This window comes from Panicum virgatum, chromosome 2K (assembly GCF_016808335.1).
Source record: "Panicum virgatum strain AP13 chromosome 2K, P.virgatum_v5, whole genome shotgun sequence".
Classification (NCBI taxonomy): domain Eukaryota; kingdom Viridiplantae; phylum Streptophyta; class Magnoliopsida; order Poales; family Poaceae; genus Panicum; species Panicum virgatum.
The window spans coordinates 55,566,006-55,579,205 of record NC_053137.1 but is presented as its reverse complement, the minus strand read 5'-3'; the positions used below and the strand labels follow the sequence as shown (position 1 = coordinate 55,579,205).

Here is a 13,200-nt window from a genome sequence, read left to right as displayed (position 1 = left end):
GTTTTTGTACATGCATGTGCTCTCGCTGCGCCCGCGTGAGCCAGGCCCGCCGGAAACGGCCGATTTCCGCGTTTCCCTGGAGCCTGGCCGCGGTGCTGCTTTTGCATGCGATGGGCCTGGCCTGATGGCTAGTGCACCTAACCAAACTAGCGCTCGGTAACGTGTGTGTGTGGCTCGAGAAGCTTCCCCTGGGCGATTCTAGGGTTCTTCGTACTCGCACTTGAATCCAGTGTGAGTTCTCATTCTCCCCTTCTAATCTAATCTGATTTATTCTTGCTCTGGTCTCCCAATCGCGATTCGGGCTGGCTAAAGGGCAAACATTGGGTTTGTTTCTCGGCCTTGGTTGCGATTTGGGGGCACTTGTGAGCGGTCTGTTGATTAGTTTGGGGAGATGGCTGAATACAACCCAAGTTTGCATTCTATGGATCCCGAGTTAGATAGACTGCTTCAACATCTGAAGATACGTGAGGATGAGGATGAAGGCATTGTGTTGGAAGAGAACCTAGAGGAGTTAAAGGCTGAGGCTCGATGGACTGTTCTGGCCAAGGTTATGTCTCCAAATCCTTTCAGCCATGCAGCTTTTTTAGCCAATATGAAGTATGCTTGGAGTTTGGCAAAGGATGTCATTTTTAAGGCCATAGATGAAAATCTTTTTGTATTCCAATTCTCATGTCTAGGGGATTGGAGAAAGGTGCTAGATGATGGGCCTTGGCTATTTAGGGGGAATGCTGTCTTATTAGAAGAGTATGATGGTATCACAAAGCCCTCGACAGTGAAATTCAAGGATCTATCTGTTTGGGTGCGTGTTTATGATCTGCCAACCGGTTTCAGAACTGAGAATATTGGGCGCCAAATTGGGAATAAAATTGGTCATTTTTTGAAAGTGGATTTGAATGACGAAACCAATGGGTGGCGTGATTATCTACGCATTAGAATAAAGCTAGATGTTGAGAAGCCTTTGACAAGGATTGTCTATGTGTCTGCTGGAGGAAAAGGAAATCGCTTAGCTTTTCGTGTTAAATATGAGAAATTGCCAAAGTTTTGTGCAGTTTGTGGATTATTGGGTCATGTGGATTCTGAGTGTGGTGATGGAGTGCATGACAAGGCGGCCTATCAATATGGGGATTGGTTGGTTGCTAGTACTGAGAGGAAAGGAAGAGTGAAGGGATTTAGACCATCAAATTTGGCTGACACTAAGGGGTCAGATTCTAAGGAGCCTGATAAGAGCTTGGTCCCATCAATAAGACCTGAGGCTAGGAGTGGAGATAACAATCAAGTTGCTTTTGTTGATAACCGTTCTGAGCTGAAAGATGATGCAAGAAGTACAATAGAAATAGATGGTTACCAGCATACAAGTATAGATGGAAATGGGGCTCGTAAGCGCCTTTCAATAGGGAATGTTAGAGATAGTAACAATTTGGCTTTGGTTTCTGTTTCAGTTTCTGAACAAGTGGATGATGTCCTGGATTTTTCTGGAAACAATTCTGATCTTTGGCAGAAATCAGATGCCTATCAAAGTGAACTTGAGAGGGATGGCCAGTTGAAAGGGAGAGTCAATAAACGGCTGAAGATGCAAAATGAAAATAATGACTCAGGTGACACTGAAATGAAAACGGCGGGCTCCCTTGAGGAGTACCGCCGAGAGCAATGAGAACCTTAAGTTGGAACTGTCGCGGGATTGGCAACCCCGCGACAGTAAGGGAACTTCGCGATCTAGCGAAGAATTATGCCCCCTCGGTATTATTCATCATGGAAACTCAAATTGATAAATATCGAGTGGAGAATCTGCGCTTTTCTTTGGGTTTTGATAATAGTTTTGCAGTCAAAAGTGATGGGAGGAGCGGTGGCCTTGGTCTGTTCTGGAACAATGATGTGATTCTATCAGTTAAAAAATATTCAAATTACCATATTGATTCAATAGTTAGTGAACATGGGAAAGGCGCATGTCATTTATCTATGGGGAACCAAATAGGTCGCTAAGATTCCGTACTTGGGATATCATGAAGCAGATGAAAAGTGATACAGATTTGCCGTGGGTGTGTATAGGTGATTTTAATGAAGTTCTCAAAAGGGAAGAACAGTTGGGACCTAACATTAGGGAAGAATACCTTATGGCAGGTTTTCGAGAGGCTGTTGATGTGTGTCAGCTTTGTGATTTAGGGTACATTGGTTTGGACTGGACATTTGAGAAAAAAGTAACAGGAGGACACTTTGTTCGTGTTCGCCTTGACAGGGTGCTAGCCTCAGCTAATTGGTGTGCTCGCTTTCCTCTTGCGGAGGTTCATCATCTCATGGCAATTAAATCTGATCACTGTCCTATTCTTTTATCCGTTGAGCCAGAGAAAAAGAGTGAGAATATTCATGGGTTGGGAAGGCCTTTCAGATATGAACTTATGTGGGAAACAAATGATGGCCTGCCCTCTCTAATTCAGCAAGTTTGGAAAGAGGGGCAACCTTGTAATTCAGTTAAAGATATGAGAATCAAGCTCTGCCATCTTGGAGAAGAGTTTAGGTCTTGGGGTCAAAGAAGCTTTGGTGCTGTGAGGAAGGAGATACGGGAACAGAAGAAAAGGCTGGAGCAATTGCGATCTGACCCAGCAAGGAACAATGTTTCGGAGGAGGAACAGAAGGTGGTGCAACGCATTATTTTACTGAATTACCAAGAGGAGATAATGTGGAGACAACGATCTCGTATTACATGGCTACGAGAAGGGGATAGTAACACCAGATTTTTCCATCAAAGAGCAAGTAGAAGAAGGTCCAGGAACAGAATTATTAAGCTAAATCGACCCGACGGTTCTGAGTGCACACAGGTGGAGGAGATGCATGCAATGGCAACGGATTTCTACAGCAATCTGTTTAAGTCGGAGGGCACATCCAACATGCACATGGTTCTTGATCATGTTCCCCGTAAGATCACAAATGAGATGAATAAGTTTCTTTGTGCTCCTTTTGATGAAAGTGAAGTTAAGGATGCTCTATTCCAAATGTTCCCAACTAAGGCGCCGGGTCCGGATGGTTTTCCTGCACATTTTTTTCAGCGCAACTGGGATGTTTGTGGTGAGGATCTAACAAGGATGGTGCTGAGGGTGCTCAATGGTGATGAGATACCTACTGAAATCAATAGCACGTTCATTGTTCTAATACCAAAAGTTCAGAATCCAGTAAGTTTGAACCAGTTTCGGCCTATCAGCCTTTGTAATGTGGTTTACAAAATAATTTCTAAGGCATTGGCAAATAGGTTGAAAAGGGTCCTTCCAAATATCATCTCCGAAGAGCAATCAGCATTTATCCCTGGAAGAATTATTAGTGACAATATTCTGGTTGCTTATGAATGTCTACACTTCATGCGCACGAACCGTTCAAAAAGTAATGCTTATTGTGCTTTGAAATTGGATATGATGAAGGCATATGATAGAGTGGAGTGGAGCTATCTGGAAGCAATAATGCTAAAATTGGGGTTCGACCGACTTTGGGTGGATAAAATTATGAAATGTGTAACGACAGCCTCCTTCTCTATCCTGTTTAATGGAGAACGACTACAAGAATTCAAGCCAACTCGAGGTATTAGACAAGGTGATCCTATTTCCCCTTATTTATTCTTGCTATGTGCTGAAGGCTTGTCATGTGTACTTAAAGGGGTAGGAGCAGATCAATCTATCAACGGCATTCAGATCGCGCGCACAGCACCAAAGATTAATCATCTTTTGTTCGCTGACGATTGTCTTCTATTTCTGAAAGCAGATGCAAGCAATGCTCAGTTAGTGCAAGAGTCCCTCACCAAATATTGTGACGCTTCAGGCCAAAAGGTAAATCTTGCAAAATCATCTATATTTTTCAATAGAGGGTGCAAACAAACTTTACGTGATAATATCAAAACTATTACTCAGGTAGAGAATGAATCGTTGAATGAAAAATATCTGGGTTTACCCACTGAGGTTGGTAGGTCAACAAACAATGCATTCAAATATCTAAAAGATAAGGTGTGGAATAAAATTCAAGGATGGATAGAGCAAACATTATCAGCTGGAAGAAAAGAAGTTTTGATAAAATCTGTTGCACAAGCTATCCCTACTTATACCATGGGTTGTTTCAAATTGCCGAGAGGGCTTTGTGAGCATTTAAATTCGTTGATTCGAAAATTCTGGTGGGGGAGTGATAGTGGGAAAAGGAAATCATGTTGGGTAGCTTGGGATAAAATCATCCAGCCAAAATACATGGGAGGCTTGGGGTTTAGAGACATAGAAATTTTTAACCTTGCATTGCTTGCAAGACAGGCTTGGCGCATGCTGATCAGATCGGAATCTTTATGTTTCAAAGTACTAAAATCAGTTTATTGTCCCTCTAGTGATATCCTCAGTGCTCCTATTGGGAATAATCCATCCAAGACCTGGAGAGCCATATGTGATGGAATAGAGGTGCTGAAACAAGGATTGATCAAACGCATTGGTGATGGTAAAAGCACACTAATATGGGGATGTAATTGGATTCCAAGAACTGGGATGTTTAGGCCTCTCTATTCTGAAAAAAGAAACCCTCCAACTTTTGTTTCTGAATTGATTGATCATACTTCTATGACTTGGAAAACAGAAGTAGTGCAACATTTTTTCAATCAAATGGACAGTGAAGCAATATTGCAGATCCCATTAAGTATGAGTAAACAAGAAGACTGTTGGGCTTGGCACCATGAAAGAAATGGTATATTTTCTGTGCGCTCAGCATATCGAATGATGATTGAAGCAAAGAAGAGTAGAGATGACTACTTTGAAGGAACGGCATCATGCTCTGATTTTGTTAAAAGACAAAAGGAATGGAAACAACTATGGAATATGAAATTGCCATCTAAAGTCAAAATATTCTGTTGGCGTCTTGCTTTGAATTCAATTCCAACTGCCAGTATGCTCAAAGGTAGGAATATGTGTGATACAGCTGAATGCAAACTCTGCGGTGCAGATGAGGACACATGGGACCATGCATTGCTGCATTGCTCAATGTCTAAATGTGTTTGGGCTCAGCTAGATGAGGAAGTAACAGAGCTGATCGCTAGTTTACATATTTCAGACCCAAAGCATTGGATTTTCTTTATGTGCAGCAATATTTCGCAAGCTGATTCTATACGCATTCTTGTCACCTGTTGGGCTATTTGGCAGGCAAGAAGGAAAGCAATCTATGATGGGATATATCAGAGCCCTTTATCTACAATGGCAATGGTCAATAGGCTGATAGAAGAATGAGAAATTATGGAGGGATTTCAAAAGAAAGGGAAGTGCCAACAACAACAAAAAGTAAAATCTAGACATTGGTTAGCACCTGAAAATGGACGATGCAAAATAAATGCAGATGCAGCTGTCAACCACACCGCCGGCAAAGGCACTGTTGGAGTAGTATGTCGAGATGATCATGGTGATTTCATTGCAGCAAGTGCTTTGGTGCTACCCAATATAATTGAACCAGAAACTTTGGAAGCAATGGCATGTTCAGAAGCATTAGCTCTTGCTGAAGATTGTGGATTAAGGAAAATCACAGTGGCCTCTGATTGCTTAAGTGTCATTAAGAACATCAGGGAAATGTCTAGATGTCCTTATATGATGATTCTTCAGGACATTAATGTAAGATCGAGATATTTCAATAGTGTGCGGTTTGCACATGAAGGTAGGGAATGCAACTGGGAGGCTCATTATCTTGCCAAACATGCTTGTACTCTTGAACCTGGTCGTCATCTTTGGCTTGGTGCTCCTCCTGTATTCTTGGATGTAAACATTTTGAATCACAATTAATATATTTCCTACCTTCCACTCAAAAAAAAAAGAAAACTAGCGCTCGGTGCATGCGATGAGCCTGGTTCTGCTCCGTCCAGGCAACCAATCACGCCCTAAAAAATCCTCCGCCCCGTGCCCGGCCGGCGGCCGCGAGCTGTCCCGACCAGGGTTAACCGAACCGTCGGTAACTACCGGTCAAACCGGTCCGGACCGGTTCCGGTTCGGTCCGGTATGAAACCGGTCCAAATTCAAAATTTAAATTTAAATTCAAAAAAATAAAAAATTCCCAAAAAATTCCTAAAAATATTTCAAGATGCAAAGAATCTAATGGTGTCAAATTTTCTCAAAAATTCGTTTATTTAGTATGGTTTGCGGAATTTATAAGTTAAATAAAAAAATGTGCTTACGAAAGTATACAAATACAATGTAAAAGTAGTATAAAAAAGAGTTGGATGGTTCATTTAGACTAAAATATGTTGTACAAACATTTATTTAGTATACTTTGTGGGCATTTGAATTTAAACAAAAAAAGAAAAAAATTTGAATTTGACCGGTTACCAGTCAAACCGGCCGGTTATCATCCAAACCGACCGGTATACCGGCCAAACCGGCCGGTATACCGGTCTAACCGACCGGTATACCGGTAGGAACCGGTTGAACGAGGAAGTTTGAATTCAAATTTGAATTCCACCGGTTCCGACCGGTAACCGGCCAAACCGGACCGGTATACCGGAACCGGAGGCCGGCGGTTACCGGTCACCGGTCGGATACGTTAACCCTGGTCCCGACCCGACAGGGAGCAGCAAATCTCTGTGGCCCTCTCGCGTGCGCGCATCTCCACTCCACCGCCTCGATCCCATCGAGGCGGGGCACGTCTCGGGTTCCCCCCCTCCCCTTCGCAACCCCCGCCCGCCCCGCGCGATGGACTCGGCGTCGGCGGGGCTGAAGCCCTCGGCGCTGGACCTGCTGGCGGCGCTGCTGACGGGGCGGGGCCCCGAGGGGGGCGGGGCGCCCTGGGCGTTCTCGCTCGCCGAGAACCGCCACCTGCTCGTGCTGCTCACCACCTCCCTCGCCGTGCTCGTCGGCTGCGGGGTCGCGCTGCTCGCCCGCCGCTCCGCCGCGGCGGCCCCCCGCGCCGCGGCGGCGGCTCGGCCCCTCGCCGCGAAGCCCAGGGACGAGCCGGACCCCGACGACGGCAGGCAGAGGGTCGTCATCTTCTTCGGGACGCAGACCGGCACCGCCGAGGGCTTCGCCAAGGTTCCCACTCAACTGTGCTGTTAGCTTTTTTTTTCATTGTTTTTTTTTTGACACAAGCAGAGCTCGGTGCTCTGCTCTTGCTTCCGCTGCTGGTTGGATTGGAGTTGATGGCGCGTTTGGCGTGGATTTGTAGGCGCTCGCGGAAGAGGCCAAGGCGAGGTACGACAGGGCCGTCTTCAAGGTGGTCGATCTGGTATGCTGCAGAGGCTTCATCCTTGCGCTGCTGCTTATAAATTCCGTGCTTCTAGCAGCTCAACTGTTATGATTGATTGCGTGCTTCGTTGGGAATAGGAGGACTACGCCGCCGAGGACGAGGAGTACGAGGAGAAGCTCAAGAAGGAGAACATTGCGTTGTTCTTCCTGGCGACGTAAGAACTGCCAGTACCTACCTTACTTGTCGATCAAAGACAGGAGGAAGTGTATTTTTAGTTAATTGTTAACATGGGTGTGTTTAGTTCCCACCAAATTTCCAAACTTTCCATCACATCTCCTATTACATCGAAACATTAAATATAGCAAATAATTCATACATGGAGTACTAAATGTAGTTAAATAAATAAACTAATTGCATAGTTTTGATGTACGTTGCGAGACGAATCTTTTGAGCCTAGTTAGGTCATGGTAGGACAATATTTACCACAAACAAACGAAAAGTGTTACAGTGTGCTACAGTGACTGATGTGACTTTTTCTCCCCTTTTTCACCTCATCTAAACACAGCCCATGTCTTCTTGTGGCCTTTGTAGTTATGGTGATGGGGAGCCAACTGACAACGTGGCGAGGTTTTATAAATGGTTCTCGGAGGTTGGAATGCAAATGTACTTTTATGAATGCACTTATGTATGGGTCCAATTCCCTCTTATTGATTGTCTCATTGTCTGGTTGGTCTGCAGGGGAATGAGAGAGGTGAGTGGTTGAGTAATCTTCGGTTTGGGGTGTTTGGCCTTGGAAATAGACAGTACGAGCACTTTAACAAGGTTTGTTGGTGCGTCTACATTGCTTGAATGTGTATACTGGTTTGCACAGCGCATACTAATTTTGTTCATTTTCTGTTTGTCAATTTGTTTGTGCTGAAGATTGGAAAGGTGGTTGATCAGCTCCTTGCAGAACAAGGTAACTAAATTAGAGTGGCCACACCACTGATTCTATCTCAATTCAGATTGATTTGAAGCTTTTGACCTTGCATACAGTATTTATGTGTATTCTCACTGAGTTGTTCTGCACGCCACTCCTTCATAGGGCAGAACTTCTTCTTTTAGAATGCATATTAAGTGCTGCATCTTATCTTAAATACATATGTGGACATCCATCTGCACTATAAGCGCTTTGCATTTTTTTATTGGTGTTATGTTATTTGGTAATAATGCTTGAACGCCATCAATTTTTTTTGCTGCCTGAGTCAAACTTTTAAACTTTATATAAATATAAGCCAAATCGGCTCTCAGTTTCATGAAGTACTGAGTAATTGTTTCACAATATTATTTTTTCTCAGTGAGATGCATTGAATCTTCTACATCATGCATTATGCTTTTCCGAGTTTTCTTGTGTTCTTGATACACTCGAGTGTAATTAACTCATGTCCATTTTCACATCTGTTCTAGGTGGCAAACGTATTGTTCCTGTTGGTCTTGGAGATGACGATCAATGCATTGAGGATGACTTCAATGCATGGTATGAGTTGCAATGAACTTAGTTGCATGGATGTTTTTTTCCCTTTTCTGATGATTCATCTGGCTTATCTTGCGTATATTGCTTTTGTTTATGGACACGTCAACTTGATTTCAACAATAAACTAATACTTGCACACTGAAGCTGATGCCTTCTGTTGGTTCCTTCGATTAAAGGAAGGAACTTCTATGGCCAGAATTGGATAAATTGCTCCGCCAGGAAGATGATTCTTCAGCAGCAGCAACTACTTACACAGCTGCTATTCCGGAATATAGAGTTGTGTTTGTCAAACCAGAGGATGCCACAAACATCAACAAGTCTTTAAGTCTCAGTAATGGTCATGCTGTCTATGACATTCAACATCCTTGCAGGTTATTTTTTATTTGCTTTCAAATGCCTGGAAATTTGAGCTGCCCATAGGGTGAGCTAATGCCAACAATGCTTTCCTTGCAGGGCAAATGTGGCTGTGCGGCGAGAGCTTCATACACCAGCTTCTGACAGATCCTGCATTCATTTAGAATTCGATATTTCTGGAACTGGACTCAAGTAAGTATATTCAATAAACTGGATTCATTAATTCTGAAAATAAGAGTAGACATATGTTATTGTTAGATGGACATACGCTAATAAGTCCTATTTTGCCTTACTAGATACGAGACTGGAGACCATGTTGGTGTCTACGCTGAAAACTGCATTGAAATTGTTGAAGAGGCAGAAAAGCTGCTAGGTTATTCACCGGATACTTTATTCTCAATTTATGCTGACCAAGAGGATGGTACCCCGCTTTGTGGGGGTTCTTTGCCACCTCCTTTCCCATCCCCCTGCACAGTCAGGACTGCACTTACCAGATATGCAGATCTATTGAATTCGCCTAAGAAGGTAAAATTGTGTTTTTTGTTTTCATCCATATCTGATGTTTTTGTTCACATTCATATTATTCATCAATGGTTGCTGCAGAGTGCTTTGCTTGCTTTGGCCACTCATGCATCTGATCCCAAAGAAGCTGAGCGGCTTAGACACCTTGCATCTCCTGCTGGAAAGGTTGGTTTCTGATATAGATCAATATACTTTCTGACATTGGTGTTCTAATTCACAGTTTCTCACATGACTTTCATTGGCAGAAGGAGTATTCACAATGGGTAGTCACGAGCCAAAGAAGTCTATTAGAAGTTATGTCGGAGTTTCCATCAGCAAAGCCTCCACTTGGTGTCTTCTTTGCAGCTATTTCTCCTCGCCTGCAGCCAAGATATTACTCGATATCTTCCTCACCGAGGTACCCTTTGGGCCATTGCTTTTATATAATACCTCATTTAACCTGGGCAAGTTAATTAATCAGTTAGGACTGATGCTACTATATTGCTGCAGAATGGCACCAACAAGGATTCATGTGACGTGTGCACTAGTATATGGGCCAACCCCTACTGGAAGAATCCACAAAGGAGTTTGTTCTACTTGGATGAAGGTACATGTTATATATTCTTTCATGTTTAGATGGCATTTCTTCTCTTTCTTCGTAGGTGAATCCTGAAGTGAGGATATAAATATTTTTAGTATAATTTTATGCACGTATTCAAGCATAAATTACGAATCCTTTGAAGTTATTTGTATCACTCATCATGTCATCCAGTAAACATTTGGTCTGATAATCCTACTTACAGCGTTCAACTCCCTTAGAAGAGAGCCAAGAATGTAGTTGGGCACCAATTTTTGTCAGGCAGTCAAACTTCAAACTGCCTGCTGATCCTAATGTGCCCATTGTAATGATTGGCCCTGGGACTGGCCTGGCACCTTTTAGGGGGTTCTTACAGGTTTGTTTTTGTCTTAAGTTGCCATTGTTCATTGTTCTTCAAGCTATGTCTTTCTTTAAGTTTTTTATGCTGATGTTTTTTGCACTGGCAGGAACGATTAGCTTTAAAAGAGGCAGGGGTGGAACTAGGCCGTGCTATCCTCTTCTTTGGGTGCAGAAATCGGAAGATGGTATGGCTTGTGTTTCAAGTTTAAACACTATTCATCTCCGTTGACAGTTAGCTTGCAGATGTCTATAATTGCTGAAATCTTTCAGTCTCGCTTCTTACATAGAAAACACCAAGCCATCATGTGATTACTGTTCCTCTTTCAAAGATCCTTATCTGCCAAGAATTTTTCCGCATTGCTGTTGCATACATAGATGCAGATCTTACATGTTCGACTTGGATGTACTTCCTAGCCTCTTCAAAATTTTACTGATTCATGTTTTTTTTTCAGGACTTCATATATGAGGATGAGCTTAATAACTTTGTTGATACTGGTGCCCTTTCTGAGTTGATTGTAGCCTTTTCCCGCGAGGGTCCTACAAAAGAGTATGTTCAGCACAAAATGGCACAGAAGGTAAACTGATTTCACTGCTGAATCCTGTTTTGTTCAAAAGAATACTATTGACCGGAAACTGTGGGGGAGTATCCCACAGCATGATCTTTTCATATTATATAAATATAAAAAAGAATATATACAGCAGGTTTACAAGGATATTAAGTCCCAACAGAACAAAAAGGCTAGTATACTTCCCCCTTTTTTACCTTTCCTGTATCTTCCCAGGCTGCCGAGCTTTGGAGCATCATTTCTCAGGGTGGTTATATTTATGTCTGTGGTGATGCAAAGGGCATGGCTAGAGATGTGCACCGCACACTACATACCATCATCCAGGAGCAGGTATGTCTAGTTTCACAAAGTTTGTCATTGTATCACTGGTGCCTGGTGCTTTCTAGATTTACCAAGGGCCTAAGAAGTTGGCAGCTAGACTGCTCACTCTGGTATTCAAGCTTTTGGAACCACCACCACACATGTGTACTGCAAAGCATGGCTGACAAATGTTAGCATATTAATGTCAGAGTATTGCTGTTTTAGGTCTACCATGTAATTACTCTTAGTTTCTATATATAACTAAGTATGATTTAAAGGCTTACACATAACATGCATAGGGATTTTTTACTGATGGTTTATCCCTTGTTCACAGACCTTCCCTGAAAGTAACATCAAAGTAAGGGTAATCAAATCATGTAGAAAGCTGTGGTTTCTGGCCAATTAATTTTAAAAAAATCCTGAGATTTCGTTCGCTTTGAGTAGTGCCAACTCATCTGCTGAGCCCCCAGCCTCTTAATTGCGATTTTTGGTGCTGTTGACTCAAATACAGTGGGGTGCCAGGTTACCTCACTGGTCTTGAACATGTGCTTGCTTGACTTTTGTCGTGTAACACCTCGATGAATCTTTGCTACTGCTATTGTTTCACAACATGTACAGTGCAGCGCTTTTATTTTCTGCTGAACGTGCTACCTTGGTGTGCTCTGCAGGGGTCACTGGATAACTCAAAGACAGAAAGCTACGTGAAGAGCCTACAGACGGAAGGGAGATACTTGAGAGATGTCTGGTGACGTGCTGCACACACAGAAACTAGCCTGTAGTTGCGAGTTTCCCCACAAATACAAAAGAATGTGTTCGTGTAGGAAGCTAGTGGTGCCAACTGGGATCCATTTCAGTAGGGGGTATACAAGGATCTGAAATATACAGATTAATCATCACTAATATGAAGCATAGCAGGGTTGTCTATGTATAGGAGTGCAGGGAGCTATTATTTATTCAAGGAATCACTGTTGTGATTTCTGATACTAAATAAAACAGCCATCATATTATCATGTTGTCTCCTTGGGCATCGCGGTTAACTCTTTGATCTGCAGACTTGTGTAGCTGTGGACCGTGTTCCTGTATGTAGTTGCTTGTTTCGAATTTCCCTATTACATACAGAAAGGAAACAAACTGCTGATGAAAGATGTATGTGAATCTCATGGAAAAGTTTTGGAGCGGTGAAATTGTAATGTACGGTGCGTCAAGCACAAGTGCGATTGGTGAACGGAGGTAACGGTATGGGGCTGTTAGGAGACATGGACAAAAGATACTGACAGACGCTGGGCTGTGCTGTATAAAAACTGGACGCTGAATGTTGATTGATGCGTAGAATGAAGATGACTTCGCGTTCTGACGTGTCATCAGAAGCCATCAGATCTTCGCTGTTCAATCTTTGTCCTGACAAACGTGATGCGGGCGCAGGAGGCCTGGCCTGGCCTGGCACACGCGTGCGGTCGAGACAGACTGCAAGAACCCAGACAGAATCCGGCACGGCATGGCACCCTGTAGCCCCTAACTTAGCTATGTCGAGGCGGACAGGAGGGGAGCGGAAAGCCCACGTTTTAACCCTGCCATGCTTCGTCTTTTGGCCGCATCGGTGGAAGCCCGTGAAGTCATCAGGCTCGTGCTTGCTTCGGAGGATGAGAGAATGCCACGGACAAATCTCAGTGGGGAACAGTGCAGGGGCAGTCCCAATGTACCATGCCGTAATTGCTGCCAGCCTGCCACCAGCATCGATGCATTTCAGTGATTCAGATGCAGAGGCCGCCCGCTAGCCAATCAATGGATTGTTTGCTCATCGATGGATGCCGTAAATTCAGACGCGTTCGTCGCCGTGCATGGGGCCCGATCGATCGGTG

The 13,200-nt window shown here is 43.4% G+C and overlaps 1 protein-coding gene across 2 annotated transcripts; it reads left to right on the top strand.

Annotated features, from left to right (window-relative positions):
- The first annotated feature begins 6,631 nt into the window (after positions 1 to 6,631).
- Positions 6,632 to 13,106, top strand: LOC120686814 (NADPH--cytochrome P450 reductase 3). 2 transcript variants are annotated; one of them, XM_039969028.1, is made up of 18 exons: positions 6,634 to 7,016; positions 7,150 to 7,209; positions 7,308 to 7,384; positions 7,762 to 7,819; positions 7,909 to 7,992; positions 8,092 to 8,128; positions 8,617 to 8,686; positions 8,860 to 9,054; positions 9,137 to 9,229; positions 9,334 to 9,562; positions 9,641 to 9,724; positions 9,805 to 9,956; positions 10,049 to 10,145; positions 10,342 to 10,491; positions 10,583 to 10,660; positions 10,928 to 11,050; positions 11,258 to 11,371; positions 12,010 to 12,360. In XM_039969028.1, exons 1-18 carry the CDS (start codon positions 6,681 to 6,683, stop codon positions 12,088 to 12,090), a joined length of 2,118 nt encoding a protein of 705 aa, XP_039824962.1. In that variant the 5' UTR covers positions 6,634 to 6,680; the 3' UTR covers positions 12,091 to 12,360. The 2 variants fall into 2 exon arrangements, with proteins under 2 accessions (XP_039824958.1, XP_039824962.1); XM_039969024.1 differs by lacking the exons at positions 11,258 to 11,371; positions 12,010 to 12,360 and adding an exon at positions 12,873 to 13,106 and having other exon boundaries at positions 6,632 to 7,016.
- The last annotated feature ends 94 nt before the right edge of the window (positions 13,107 to 13,200 follow it).